The following is a 14239-nucleotide window of genomic DNA, read 5'->3' on the forward strand; positions in this document are numbered from 1 at the left end:
CATCAATAATTCCAGTTTTGCTCTGGTATTCTCTTCATAGTAAAATCACACTGTGGATAAGTGCAACATTGTTTACACATGAATAAAGGGCATGCATCAACAAGTTAGGATTTACTAATCCAGGATCAATAAACTTATCGGTTCTTACCTTTCAGATCAATCAAGCACACGTTAATAGTGTCCCATTAATTCTGGCACATGCTCCCACTATCAGTCCTCCTCCAGCTCAGTGCTGCACTGTTCACCTCTCTCTCTCTCTCTGTCTCTCTCTGTCTCTCTCTCTCTCTGTGCTGTTTTTTCCACCTGTTTTCCACCAAGCCCCACCCACCTTTGATATGATTGGCTGGTTGTTCATGATAACGGCTATATTTCAGTTCATGTACCCAGCTGTTTAGACAATAGACGTATTTAATATTAGATTATAGTATTGTAAACGCTTTGAACTCGGTTCAGAATTGTTCACCAAATTAAAACTAAAATGTCAGACCAACAGCGTCCTGTGGGCAGCGTCCTGTCTGATGGAGGGCCAAGATAAACCAAATCATGGTAGGTGTAGTGTAGTGGGCATAGTGTTGAGAGAGAGAGAGAGAGAGAGAGAGAGAGAGAGAGAGAGAGAGAGAGAGAGAGAGAGAGAGAGAGAGAGAGAGAACAGAGGTATATATATATATATATATATATATAGAGAGAGAGAGAGAGAGAGAGAGAGAGAGAACAGAGGTAGAGAGAGAGAGAGAGAGAGAGAGAGAGAGAGAGGGAGAGAGAGAACAGAGGTGTGTGGACATCAAACCTAGAAAGAGAGAGAAGGAGTAAGACCAGAAAGTGGGCTCCCTGCCTGGACTCTTGAGGAGGCCAGTCTGTTTAAAACTGCAGTGAGTCACTGACAGGGGGCTGTGGGAGGGGAGTGTTGTGTAGCTGTTGTGGTGAGGATTGCTTGGAGATTATTTGGAGGATACCCAGTAAACAAGGGATGTCCCTGGACGTTCCAAATAGGTCTAAAAGTAGTCTGTCCGTCAAGGACATCTTTTAAACGTCAATGGACGTCCAAAATCCATCTTAATAAGTTAGTTATCAAGTGGTGACCAATCAAATACGTCTAATAGTCGTCTTATCAATGTCTGTGTTTGGACGTCTTTTCAACTTTCATTTTCAACCTTAAGAGAACGTTGATTAGACGGCAGTCATTACATTATTTCAACGTTGAATCAACGGCTAAATGTTTACTGGGTAATAATGCAGTCCTTTTCTGGAATGTCTGTAACTTTTCTGGAATTAATATCTGAAAAAGAAAAACGTATTTATCCTTTAACCGTTTTGTCTTACTCCAGCATGACATATTTAAAGAAGGTGGAAGCTCTGTCACTACAGCACAGATCTGCATCTGAGTTTACGATGGGGGTGCGATTCCATCTCACAGCCTCTAGAGGGCGGTATATCGACAACATTTTACACAGTAAAAAAATCTATATATATATATATATATTACGTTGTATTTTATCGTATATTATGTTACGTATGTTTATTTATTTATTTAACATTCATCTTATTCAGTGTGGCACAATGTTTCATCTGGTAGTGTTGCTGACACACAGTCACAGGGTCCTGGGGTTGTGGGCTTGAAATCTGCCTCGGGTCGCTGAAGAGATTGGTGTGTTCTCCCCGTGTCTGCCTGGGTATCCTTTCATTGTCCAAACACCACAGTGTCAAAAAGTGTCCATAGGTTTGTGATGAACCAGTGCCCTGTCGATGGTGTGAAACATTTACAGAACGTGACATAATTTATTTGAAAAAAAACTAATTAAATTTTTTTTTTTTTTATAAATGTAATTGTGCGACGATTTTTTTAAAATTAGATTTGATTTTAAACTAAATTTACCAATAAATGTATCATTAATTTAGAATGTAAGATTTAAATAAATAGCTAATTATACCAGTCCCATTTGACATTTATATCTTAAGCTTGGTATTTTTTTTTTTATTTTTTTTTGATTACAAATGTATGTTACAATTATTTTAAGGGTGCGGTGGGACTTTTATTTTAAAATGCGCGTACAGGTCCTCGGTAGCGGGAGCGCGCAGCGTAAACACGGAGTTAGACTGCTGAGTGTGGGTTGAGGAGAGCAAGTTTATTGCACTTAAACCTCTTAAACGCTGCCGTAGACGTTAATAAACCGCGCGTTGAGCTTAGGTTTCTCCTGATGTGGAAACACGAGGCACTTCTGGCGAATTTGGATCGTTTGAATGGACGTTTAACCGCCATGTTTTAGCTTACAGAGCTATCCGGCGGCTAACGACCCAAACAACTCCCCCCTCCCTGTCAGTGACTTTAACGTTAGAGTGAATGGAACCGAACAGACAGCGGCAGAAACTACGAATTTACACGCCTCACCTAAAATTATTCTTTAACTGTATGCAATAAAGTATTTAACGCTATATTTGGATTTCTAGCGCACACTAGTGAACTGTTGTTTTGATATGTTACTAACTGTATTTCCAGGGGTGGGCGATATGGCAGAAACACAGTATCACGATACTTAAAGATGATTATTACGTTATTCGTTATTAACAATTTTTTTGTCTAATATGTTAATATTACAGTTATTTCTATAAAAGCCTTGCAGATAGACCTTTGCACTAAACCATAGTTGTAATGATGAGCGGTTCTAAGCCTGATATCCTGTGGTCTCCACATCATGCGGACCGCTATGTGATCTGTGATTCCGAACTTAGTTTGTACCGAATCGGAGCTGTTGGCACCTCAGAAGCCAAAGCCGGAGCCCTGCCGCTGTCCGAGGAGACCGCAGCCACTTTGCTGGCCATTAATTCTGATACTCCTTACATGAAATGTGTGGCCTGGTACCCAAAGCACGAGCCGGAGTGTTTGCTGGCCGTCGGTCAGGCCAATGGCAGAGTGGTGCTCACCAGCCTCGGACAGAGCCACAACTCCAAATTCAAGGAGCTGGTTGGGAAGGAATTTGTGCCCAAACACGCTCGGCAGTGCAACACTTTGGCGTGGAACCCTGTGGACAGTAACTGGCTGGCGGCCGGGTTGGACAAGCACCGGGCCGACTTCTCTGTCCTCATCTGGGACATCAGCAGTAAGTATTCTCCCGAGGCTGTACCGGCCGAGAAGCTCCGTCTGTCCGGAGATGCTGACTCCGGTATGGTGGTTACTAAGCCACTGTATGAACTGGGACAAAACGATGCCTGTCTGTCTCTCTGCTGGCTGCCCCGAGACCACCAGAAGCTGCTGTTGGCCGGCATGCACCGCAACCTGGCCATTTTTGACCTGCGCAACACCAGCCAGAAGACCTTCGTCAACACCAAGGTATGAAGCTTGAAAGTGATGATATCAGCAGTCATGCGTTCACGGGAATATGAAAATTCTGGACCGATATCAATGCATAACTTATTTAAATATAAATGTTTGACATCCCCACACACAGGCCATTCAGGGAGTAACAGTGGACCCGTACTTCCAAGACCGCGTGGCATCATTCTTCGAAGGCCAGGTGGCGATTTGGGACTTGCGCAGATTTGAGAAGCCTGTCTTCACACTGACCGAGCAGCCCAAGCCGCTGACCAAGGTGGCATGGTGCCCGACGCGGATGGGGCTGCTGGCCACTCTGACGCGAGACTCCAACGTCATACGCCTGTACGACATGCAGCACGCCCCCACGCCCATCGGCGACGAGACCGAGCCCATTATCATCGAGCGAGGGGTACAGCCCTGCAGCGAGAGCATCATCAGCAGCTTCGCCTGGCACCCGTCCACTCAGAACCGCATGGTGGTGGTGTCCCCGAATCGAGCCATGAACGACTTCACCGTGTTTGAGCGCATCTCTCTGGCCTGGAGCTCCACCACCTCCCTGATGTGGGCCTGCGGGAGACACTTGTACGAGTGTACAGAGGAGAACGGGGAAGCTGGAGCGGCCGAAAAGGACATCGCCACTAAGATGAGGGAGCGTGCTCAGTCGCGATATGGTCACGACACCGTCCAGCTCTGGAGGAACCACATGCTGGCTGGGGGGAACGACCCCCAGCTCAGGTCCCTCTGGTACACATTGCACTATATCCTTTAGAAAGTCTGTAATGGGCAGCTACTGATACTGGAACAGGTTATTATTGTTTTGGGCTATTTCAGTCCATTGATATGTGGTGGAAACATATTCTCTGTGTATTCATTGAGCAAGACGTAATAATGATTTCCACAATCCCTCTTACGTCCTGATGCTGATTGTGAGTTAGTTTCCTATGTGAGATTCACTCATGCAGCAGTACACTGAAGACTTGGAGCAGAGGCAGCAGGGAAGCAAGCCGTCTCTGATCTACTCAGGCATCAAGAACATCATTAAATCCTCCTCTGGTGAGTAGTTTGCACAATATTCAGAAGCAGCAAGCAGCGCAGATGACTTCACAGGTCAAACGATAACACCTTTGGTTGTGTATTATCTACATGGGAATTGAGGAGGTTGATTGATATATTTCTTGAAATACTCTTTGCATCCTGCAGCCACCATTAAACCAAATTATCTGAGAGAGACGGATTTCTAATAAAAAGATGCTGGGTGAAGCCAGAAAGCGAATTAGACAATGATTTGTATGTGAGTGTATTGGCTGCGTGAAGCGGAGGAGAAAATAACATATTTGTCTGCCTCTAAAAATAAATACAGCTATGAGGAGTGCGGAGCAATGCAAGAAAAAAGTCCCAGGGTTATATTTGTTTCTTTCTGGCACTGCATGTGAAATGTTCTCTGTCACAAATAGCAGCCTGCTCCCTGTAGAGTGCACTTTACAGATTATTAAACTAAAACTACTACATTCTGAGAGTGCACTAAATGTTAGACAAGTTGGTTTCTGATATACAGTGCACTTTTTAAATGGAAAAACCGTTACTGTATGACCTCCCTTGTGCACTGCATAGGGTGGAGGAAGATATTTGAGGTTCGGCCCTAGTGTTTCGGAGCTGTTGCAGAGTGATGCAAACACACAGTGCCACGCTGCAGTTGTTAATTGAGGGCGAAAGTAGGCAGAGGGACCTTTTTTGTTCAGCTTTAATTGCCATTATTTTTATTTGTATAAAGCTCTATGATTGTGACAGGCATGCCGAGACCAGGCCGTTCTTCTATGCCGTGTTTTGTTGAAATCTCAGTCTCTCCTCATCCTGTGTCCAGGTACTACAGAGTCTCGGCGGTGCTGGAAGGGTTCGGACAGGCCCACAGATGTAGCGCAGTACCACAGTGAGGAGCGCAGCTTGGCCCTGCGGCTGTGTGGCTGGATCAGCCGTGGGCCGGACGTTGACGTGGAGCCGTTTCTGAAGTCTCTGGAGCAGGAGGGAGAGTGGGAGAGAGCAGCCTCGGTTGCCGTCTTTAACTTGGACATCCGAAGAGCCATCCAGATCCTCCACAAAGGAGCATTGGCAGAGACAGGTACTGGGTCGTTCAACACCTGAATATGGCATTATTAGGTATACCCTATAGAAATATACACCAGCTCCTGGTTGTACATGCACTGTCCATTCTCTCAGCTTCACTGACCACACAGGAGCACTTTGTAGTTCTGTAGTTACAGACTGTAGCCCAGCTGTTTCTCTGCATACTTTGTTAGCACTCTTTCATCCTGTTCTTGAATGAGCAGAGCCCCCACAGAGCAGGTGTGTGGTGGTGGTGTGTTAGTGTGTGTTGTGTTGGTGAAAGTGGATCAGACACAGCAGTGCTGTTGGAGCTTTTAAACACTGTGTCCACTCACTGTCCACTCACTCTTTTAGACACACCTACTTTGTTGGTTCATTGTAAAGTCAGAGACAGTAGCTCATTTGTCGGTGCACAGTGTGTGTTGGTCTTCCTCTTGTCCGTGAACACAGGATGCTGTCGGCTGGATGTATTTGGTCGGTGGACTGTTCTCAGGCCAGCAGTGACACTGAGGGCTTTAAAAACTCCAGCAGCTACTGCTGTGTCTGATCCACTCATACCAGCGCAACACACGCTAACACACCACCACCACGTCAGTGTCACTGCAGCACAGAGTATGATCCACCATCCAGATCATATCTGCTCTGTGGTTGCTCTCTGGGGCTCCTAAACGTAGAAAAACAGGGTGAAGAGGGGCTGCTGGACTGTAATGTATGGTCAGTGGAGCTGAGATATCGGACAGTGTTTATAGAAACAAGTAGGTGGTCACAATGTGGTTGGCTGTGTGTTATTTGGAGTCTCACTCTGCAGTGGTCCAGATCTTCTCAAGCTGGGTTGGGCAATGTGTGCTCCAATGCTTTTTCATCTAGTTGTGACCTGGAGAATATTATTAGAGGGACCGCGTGAAGAAGAAACAGGACTGAAATAGTACCTCCAAGCTGGCTTTTGTCAGCAGTCCTGCGGCTGATGCGTACATGCCAAAAAGATGTTTATTTTATAACTGAATTTAGAGCACGGTTTTCATACACGACAACAAAGCTGTACACAATGTCTACATTATTCCTTCAGATGTGCCGTCTCCTGTGTGGTCTATATATGTTGTTTTCTCTGATTTTGCCCAGGTGACCTGAACCTGAACGTAGTGGCCATGGCTCTTTCTGGTTACACAGACGAGAAGACGTCACTCTGGAGGGAGATGTGCAGCACTTTAAGGCTGCAGCTGAAGAAGCCCTACCTATGTGTGATGTTTGCTTTCCTCACCAGCGAACCAGGGTCCTACGACGCAGTGCTGGTACATGAACGAGATGTTTGTGCTGCGTATTTCATAAAGTGGAATTGGTCGGATATAATGGCTAATTAGGGTGGCACGGTGGCGCAGCAGGTAGTGTCACAGTCACACAGCTCCAGGGGCCTGGAGGTTGTGGGTTCGATTCCCGCTCCGGATGACTGTCTGTGAGGAGTTGGTGTGTTCTCCTCGTGTCCGTGTGGGTTTCCTCCGGGTGACGGTCTGTGAGGAGTGTGGTGTGTTCTCCCTGTGTCTGTGTGGGTTTCCTCCGGGTGACTGTCTGTGAGGAGTGTGTTGTGTTCTCCCTGTGTCTGCGTGGGTTTCCTCTGGGTGCTCCGGTTTCCTCCCACAGTCCAAAAACACACGTTGGTAGGTGGATTGGCGACTCAAAAGTGTCCGTAGGTGTGAGTGAATGTGTGTGTCTGTGTTGCCCTGTGAAGGACTGGCGCCCCCTCCAGGGTGTATTCCCGCCTTGCGCCCAGTGATTCCAGGTAGGCTCTGGACCCACCGTGACCCTGAACTGGATAAGCGGTTACAGATAATGAATGAATGAATAATGGCTAATTAAAGCCCAAGGCGAGGAGTTAACTGGGAAAAAGTGACGCACGATAAATCGGTGGCTGATATTATTTGCCGATATGTAGATTTTTTTTTATTTATTGTTATCGGTCAGATATTGGATATTTTAGCCGATATTACAACCGATAACTTGGTGCCTTTATTGCTCTCGTGGACACACCCTGACTCAACTGTAAATACACAACTATCTCTGCCACGTGGATGTTTTTTTTTCCCAGTTTCTGCAGAGAACAGTTTCTGGGTTTAAAGTTCTCTGTGGTGAAAAGTAATTTAAAATATCAGCGACGGTCAGTACACGCGCACACAGATAGCGGTGTAAACACACACACACACACAGCAGGTTAAACGATAGAAAGATACTCTCAAACACCAAAGTACAGGAGCCCTTCTTATATAAAACACATGAAAATAGATATAGAGTCATTCAGCGTCTGAATTTATTGATGAAAAACGACAACAAACTCTTTCTCCCTCGCGCTCCAAAACAAACCCTGTGCTGCACTAATTAACGCCCCTCTAGAAACCATTCATGTGGAACCAGCAGTAAATCTTTGATTAAAAAAATATAAATAAACTAATAAACTTAAAAGATAAAATTACAGAAAAGTACAAAAGTACAGAAATGTTCAAATACTGAAGAAAAGGCTTGTCCTATGACAACCCACGCTAAAAAAGTTGTTTTGCTTTAATCCTAAATTATCAGTTACTAATATTCCGATATATATCGGCTACTCCAAGGTGCTAATTATCGGTTATCGGTATCTGCCCAAAAAAGGTCAAATCGGTGCATCCCTACTGGGAAGTCTTGGTTTGTGAAAGACACCCCCTGGGCTTCTATTTATTTAGTTCTGTTTTAGAGAGGCTAGTAAGCCCAATAAAAATGTGAAAAAATATGGGGTGTCCAGTACTGTTATAAAGAGAATACACTTCTGCTACAACTACAGTTGTAGCATCCCTTGAAAGTTCTGCTCTAAGCCAAACTCTTATCTCTTAACAGTACGAGGGTCGTGTGGCTGTCAGAGACAGAGTGGCCTTCGCCTGTATGTTTCTAAATGACAATCAGGTAAAAGATTTCTTTACTTACCTTTCGGAATGACCTTTATTATTAGTAAACTACAACATTAATTAAAAATAAAATATATTTATTTTTTTGTATAGCTGCCTCGCTACATAGATAAGCTGACCAATGAGATGAAGGAAGCAGGGAATCTGGAGGGCATTCTCCTGACTGGACTGACCAAGGATGGAGTAGATCTAATGGAGAGTTATGTAGATCACACAGGAGATGTGCAGACAGCCAGTTTCTGCATGCTCAGGGTATGCTATCATTTTCACACAGAAAATTATGTTGCCGTCTTTAGTCTTTTAAAATATTTTAATGGTGATTGTGATTCTTTATTGTAACAGATCCAGTGCCTTGGCATTCTAACATTATACAGTCTCGTAATAAGGAACATTGTAATTGAATAACCTCTAGAGGGCATGATAGAGCCTGCACTTTCGTTTTGGAGTTTAACTCTTTAATCCATTAATTTTCGACTGATGTCAGTTAATATAACAGAGTGCAGATACGGCACATTATTTGGCAGGAAAGCACTGAGAAACAAGAAGCAGAACTTTAGTTTAAACTCTGTATTACCACATACATCTGTGCTGCTGTAAATGTGAATGTCCCTCGGATGCCTCACATCTGAAATTGAAGGGATGGTGGATTATTTGTGTTCAGGGCTCTACGCCGGAGGTGGTGAAGGATCCACGAGTGCAGTGCTGGATTGAGAACTATCGTAATCTCCTGGATGCCTGGAGATTCTGGCACAAACGAGCTGAATTTGACATACACAGGAGTAAACTAGACCCCAGTTCCAAACCTCTTGCTCAGGTCAGGGGTCTGGCTACTTTTTCATGACTTCTTTAGGCTGCTTTTTTTGTTTATTAATTTGGCTGACTTGACTTCTGGCTTGGGTTGTCTGACTAGCTGGGAAGTCTTGCACCGAGAAAGACATGTTTATGGAGTTCTGATGTACAGGGTGGGCCATTTATATGGATACACCTTAATTAAATGGGAATGGTTGGTGATATTAACTTCCGTTTGTGGCACATTAGTATATGGGAGGGGGGAAACTTTTCAAGATGGGTGGTGACCATGGCGGCCATTTTGAAGTTGGACATGTTGGATCCAACTTTTGTTTTTTCAATGGGAAGAGGGTCATGTGACACATCAAACTTATTGGGAATTACAGAAACACAATGGTGTGCTTGGTTTTAATGTAACTTTATTCTTTCATGAGTTATTTACAAGTTTCTGGCCACTTATAAAATGTGTTCAAAGTGCTGCCCATTGTGTTGGAGTGTCAATGTAACCCTCTTCTCCCACTCTTCACACACTGATAGCAACACCACAGGGGAAATACTAGCACAGGCTTCCAGTATCCGTAGTTTCAGGTGCTGCACATCTTGATGGTATGGTGTGGTATATGGGGTACAGAGATAGTGGGGCCATTCTTCATCAATGGAAACCTCAAGGCCACTGGATATGTGAAATTGCTACATGATGATGTGTTTTCCTCTTTATGCACTGAAGCTGGCACGTTCCCTTAGTTTTTCCAGCAAGATGGTGCACCACCACATTATGGGTGTCAGGTCCGAGCATTCCTAGATGAACAGTTACCATGAAAGTGGATTGATCGTCGTGGGCCAGTTGAATGGTTTCCAAGGTCTCCCGGTCTGACCCCCTTAGACTTTTATCTTTGGGGTCATCTGAAGGCAATTGTCTATGCTGTGAAGATATGAGACGTGCAGCACCTGAAACTACGGATACTGGAAGCCTGTGCTAGCATTTCTCCTGCGGTGTTGCTATCAGTGTGTGAAGAGTGGGAGAAGAGGGTTGCATTGACAATCCAACACAATGGGCAGCACTTTGAACACATTTTATAAGTGGTCAGAAACTTGTAAATAACTCAGGAAAGAATAAAGTTACGTTAAAACACCATTGTTTTTTTTGTGAAATTCCCAATAAGTTTGATGACCCTCTTCCCATTGAAAAAACAAAAGTTGGATCCAAAATGGCCGCCACGGTCACCACCCATCTTGAAAAGTTTCCCCCCTCCCATATACTAATGAGCCACAAACAGGAAGTTAATATCACCAACCATTCCCATTTTATTAAGGTGTATCCATATAAATGACCCACCCTGTAGAGAAGTTAGTATTAATAAAAACAGAGTGATTTGAGTACTGTTGGAAAGTGTGGCAGAAATTGACATGAGCTTGATATTTTGAACAAAATAAATGCATAATCTCATCATATTTCCCCTTCCTCTAGGTGTTTGTGAGCTGTAACTTCTGCGGAAAGTCCATATCCTTCAGCTGCTCCGCCATGCCCCATCAAGGCCGAGGATTCAGCCAGTACGGGGTCAGCGGCTCTCCCACAAAGTCAAAAGTCACCAGCTGCCCGGGCTGCCGGAAACCACTACCTCGCTGTGCCCTCTGTCTGATGAACATGGGAACTCCAGTGTCCAACTGCTCAGGTAACTCTTTAAAAACTATAGCTGTTCTATGGGCTTTTAACTACTGAGCAAACCATAGAAAGGGGACATGACTGAGGATGAATAAAAGTGTAGAGATAACATAGCATGTTAATGGAACACCATTTTAATGCTCCACTGAGCTGTAGTAGTGAGAATAGGGCCTCTGTCATTGCCATCAAGGCTAACCTAGTGTTCCTTTAAGCATTTAAAGAGTTTATAGCCATACGTGTATATTTACAGATCGAAATCTGTGATGATAAAATAGATTCCATTCTGTTACCGACACCTATGGCCCTTTTATGTTGAAGATAATTGGTACTAATCCTGTTTTAAACACGAGGGGCGTACTTTCCGGAGCATACATATTATTCATGGACTTACAAGGTATTTTGTGGTTCCACCGCATTCCATTTTCAGATAAACCTCAAAGGACAAAGTGATGAATTGTGTTATGACAGATCCCTTTGTCTATAAGAAATGTGGTTTTTTTTGCTATTTCCAGGCCCGGGGAAGTCTGATGAGAAAGTCGACCTGCCACGAGATAAAAAACTCGCCCAATTCAAAAACTGGTTCACCTGGTGCCACAACTGTCGCCATGGTGGTCATGCTGGCCACATGCTTAGCTGGTTCAGGTGAGTGTGAGAGTGTTGCTTGGTATTTATGGTGGGTGCGCCAAGTCATTTTAATAAATCGTTCTGATTAAACACTTTTTAAAAAGTTGTAAACTAAGCTCTGTACGTTTATTGAAATTAAAACGCAAGTATGGTCATTGCCAGCACTGCAGCAGTTCAGAACACTTTGTTGACCCAGGTGCTTCATAAATAATTATGAAGATAGGCAGATGAATGCAGCACCAGCCCCATACACACTGTGTCGTCTAGACAAAGCGGCAGGTGCATACGCATGCAGCACTCGTCCATCTTGAAATCCACATCTCCATGTGGCTGCAGCAGGGGCAAAGTTTGAAAATCGAAAGCCAATGGGAGACGAGACATTTTACAATTGGAAGGAAATATGGATAGTTGAAAACCAGACGAAACCTGACAAACCAGAATACACACACACACACACACCTTGCCAGGCTGCTGCACGACCAAGTGAACCTTTATATTTTGTTAATCTGGTTTAATCCAGAACTGGGAAAAAGTACACTGCCGCGCTTAGCCTTCAGATTTTTGGATTTTCATCTGTCATTGGTCTGTGCCGCCCATCCTTGTTTCTATTGGTTGACGTGCCTCCACGAGTCCGTTGCAGCAAATGTTTGAATGGTTTGAACTGTTTTGATGCTTGACGGAGCATCGTTAACTACATCCAGGCACATTTGTAGTCCGTCAGAGCCGATGCAGAAAACGCCAATCTGGGTCCTAGACCCAAATGAGCAGGCAGAGGGTGACAGTCAGAAGAAGAACTCTAGAGCAGGAGGACAACACATTGACACTGCATACAAAACACCTCCATTTTCCTACCTCATGTAGCATGCTTACGTTTGAACTTCCTTTGGATAAGAGCAAATAACGTACAGGTAAATGATTCTCCTAATCTTTGTATTCTAATATATATTTACTGCCCCTCACACAGAGACCACAGCGAGTGTCCTGTCTCGGCCTGCACCTGTAAATGCATGCAGCTGGACACCACCGGCAACCTGCAGCCATCGGACAACGTATAGCAGTAAATCCGCCTTTGCTCCACTACCGTTCTCCTGAGGATAGGAACCCGTGGCAGTGGCCAGACCCTGCAAAGACATGGAAGACATCGTGGCGTCCTGTGAAACGGTCAGCTGCTCGGCCGCAGAACGTCTACCTCCTCAGGTCCTCCAGACCATGAAACAGAAATCGTGTGAAGAACTGAAACGAGACTCTGCTAACGAATCTGATGTGAAAACAGCAATGCGGGATGAAGTCAGCAATGTGCTTCGCATTTGTATTAAACAACTTTATTACCTCAAATTTAATGACAAACCGAAACAGAATCGTAACAATGTCATTTAGGAACACACACAAAACATAGGAAATATTTTATGTTAAAAATAAAACGTACATTTTTGATTCCACAAATATTTGAAAGAGAAATCAGGCGCTATTTAAAAACTAAATATTACATTTTGAGAATTAAATTGTCAGTATTGTTGATTTAAAGTAGAAATATTTTTGAGAGGAAGTCAATGTTTTTAAAGAATAAAATTATAATACATGGAAAGAAAAGTCTATATAAAATTCACAAAATTACCATCTGGTGTTGATGTGCAAAAGATTATTTGTTTATTTAAAATTCTGATACTGTACTAATAATTTAACCAGATTCTTAATATGTTTCATTCCCTACATGGGAGGACTGATGTGATTTGACTGGAAATATTTCTAAAAATGTTCATCTTTATTCACGTATTATTCACTTTAGTGTCAAATTATTTATCTTTATATACACACACCTCTTATTAATTTCATAGTAATTTTATAGGAGATAGAGGGAGACAATTGTAGTGTAATGAGTAACATCCCTGACTCCAACATGGCAGACAAGGGTTCAGTTTCCCACTTGGATAATCACTCCATATTAAACCAGAATGTGTCCATGGGCCAGACTCCTAACACTATAATAGCATAGTAGCATATTAGCATGCTACATCTGTAGCAGGATTATAATTATAAGTCACCCAGGAGATGAGAATCTGCAAAATGTTGTAAATATAAATATATTATAACAGTGTTAAACAGCTGTTGCAGCATGTTTCTATAGTACGTTTCGCATGTTTGTTTTTGATGAGGGTGCTGCGGAATATTTTGTGTAGTTTCTTCAGAACACAGTTTGTGATGCAGCTCTAACAAGTCAGAGCCTTGAGTTTTCTGGTGAAGAATCATGTTTATTTTGAGGTAGCTTAATTTAATTACCAGGGAGTTTTCAATTTATAACAAAAGGAATGTTTTGAAGTGCCATTTTTTTTAGCATATATGCAAAATATTTATCCTCTACTTGTCCTCTTGAGTAAAATGATGAATGTGAGATGTGATGTTTACTTCTTAAGCAATTTGTGGAGAAAAGCAGTGCTGCACATAGAATACACCACCCTTACAACAGTCTAACCATGTTTGTTTGAAATTATTGTGCAGTTCCCTATCTTCTGGAAGGTGAATATTAGGTGTTTGAATTATTCAGTGAGTACTTTATTATATTCAGTCACATAAACCTCACTGAAGCTGATGGCCTAGGAGTCGTTTTAGATTATAAACAAAATTCTAACTAATCTCTAAGGTTAGAGTTATAAGTAGCTGCTCTACAGCCCACTTATAGGGGACTTTTTAAGGGACTCTTTTTAGGTGATGCTTAGCATTGGGCTAATTTCCATGTATGCTTTTCTATTCCTACTCTTCATGAGTGGAACTACTAAACTTCTGACCAATCAGAACGCGCATTTCAACCCTGTTCTTCCTGTGGGCCAA

The 14239-nt window shown here is 43.3% G+C and overlaps 1 protein-coding gene across 2 annotated transcripts; it reads left to right on the forward strand.

Annotated features, from left to right (window-relative positions):
• The first annotated feature begins 447 nt into the window (after positions 1–447).
• Positions 448–14118, forward strand: mios (missing oocyte, meiosis regulator, homolog (Drosophila)). Of its 2 annotated transcripts, XM_066645047.1 has the most exons (12): positions 448–546; positions 2728–3325; positions 3444–4068; positions 4265–4363; positions 5172–5426; positions 6530–6699; positions 8270–8335; positions 8431–8589; positions 8999–9151; positions 10595–10799; positions 11302–11431; positions 12378–14118. In XM_066645047.1, exons 2-12 carry the CDS (start codon positions 2837–2839, stop codon positions 12466–12468), a joined length of 2442 nt encoding a protein of 813 aa, XP_066501144.1. In that variant the 5' UTR covers positions 448–546; positions 2728–2836; the 3' UTR covers positions 12469–14118. The 2 variants fall into 2 exon arrangements, with proteins under 2 accessions (XP_066501144.1, XP_066501143.1); XM_066645046.1 differs by lacking the exon at positions 448–546 and having other exon boundaries at positions 2079–3325.
• The last annotated feature ends 121 nt before the right edge of the window (positions 14119–14239 follow it).

The sequence above is a fragment of the Hoplias malabaricus genome, chromosome 1 (assembly GCF_029633855.1).
Source record: "Hoplias malabaricus isolate fHopMal1 chromosome 1, fHopMal1.hap1, whole genome shotgun sequence".
In the NCBI taxonomy this organism is placed as follows: domain Eukaryota; kingdom Metazoa; phylum Chordata; class Actinopteri; order Characiformes; family Erythrinidae; genus Hoplias; species Hoplias malabaricus.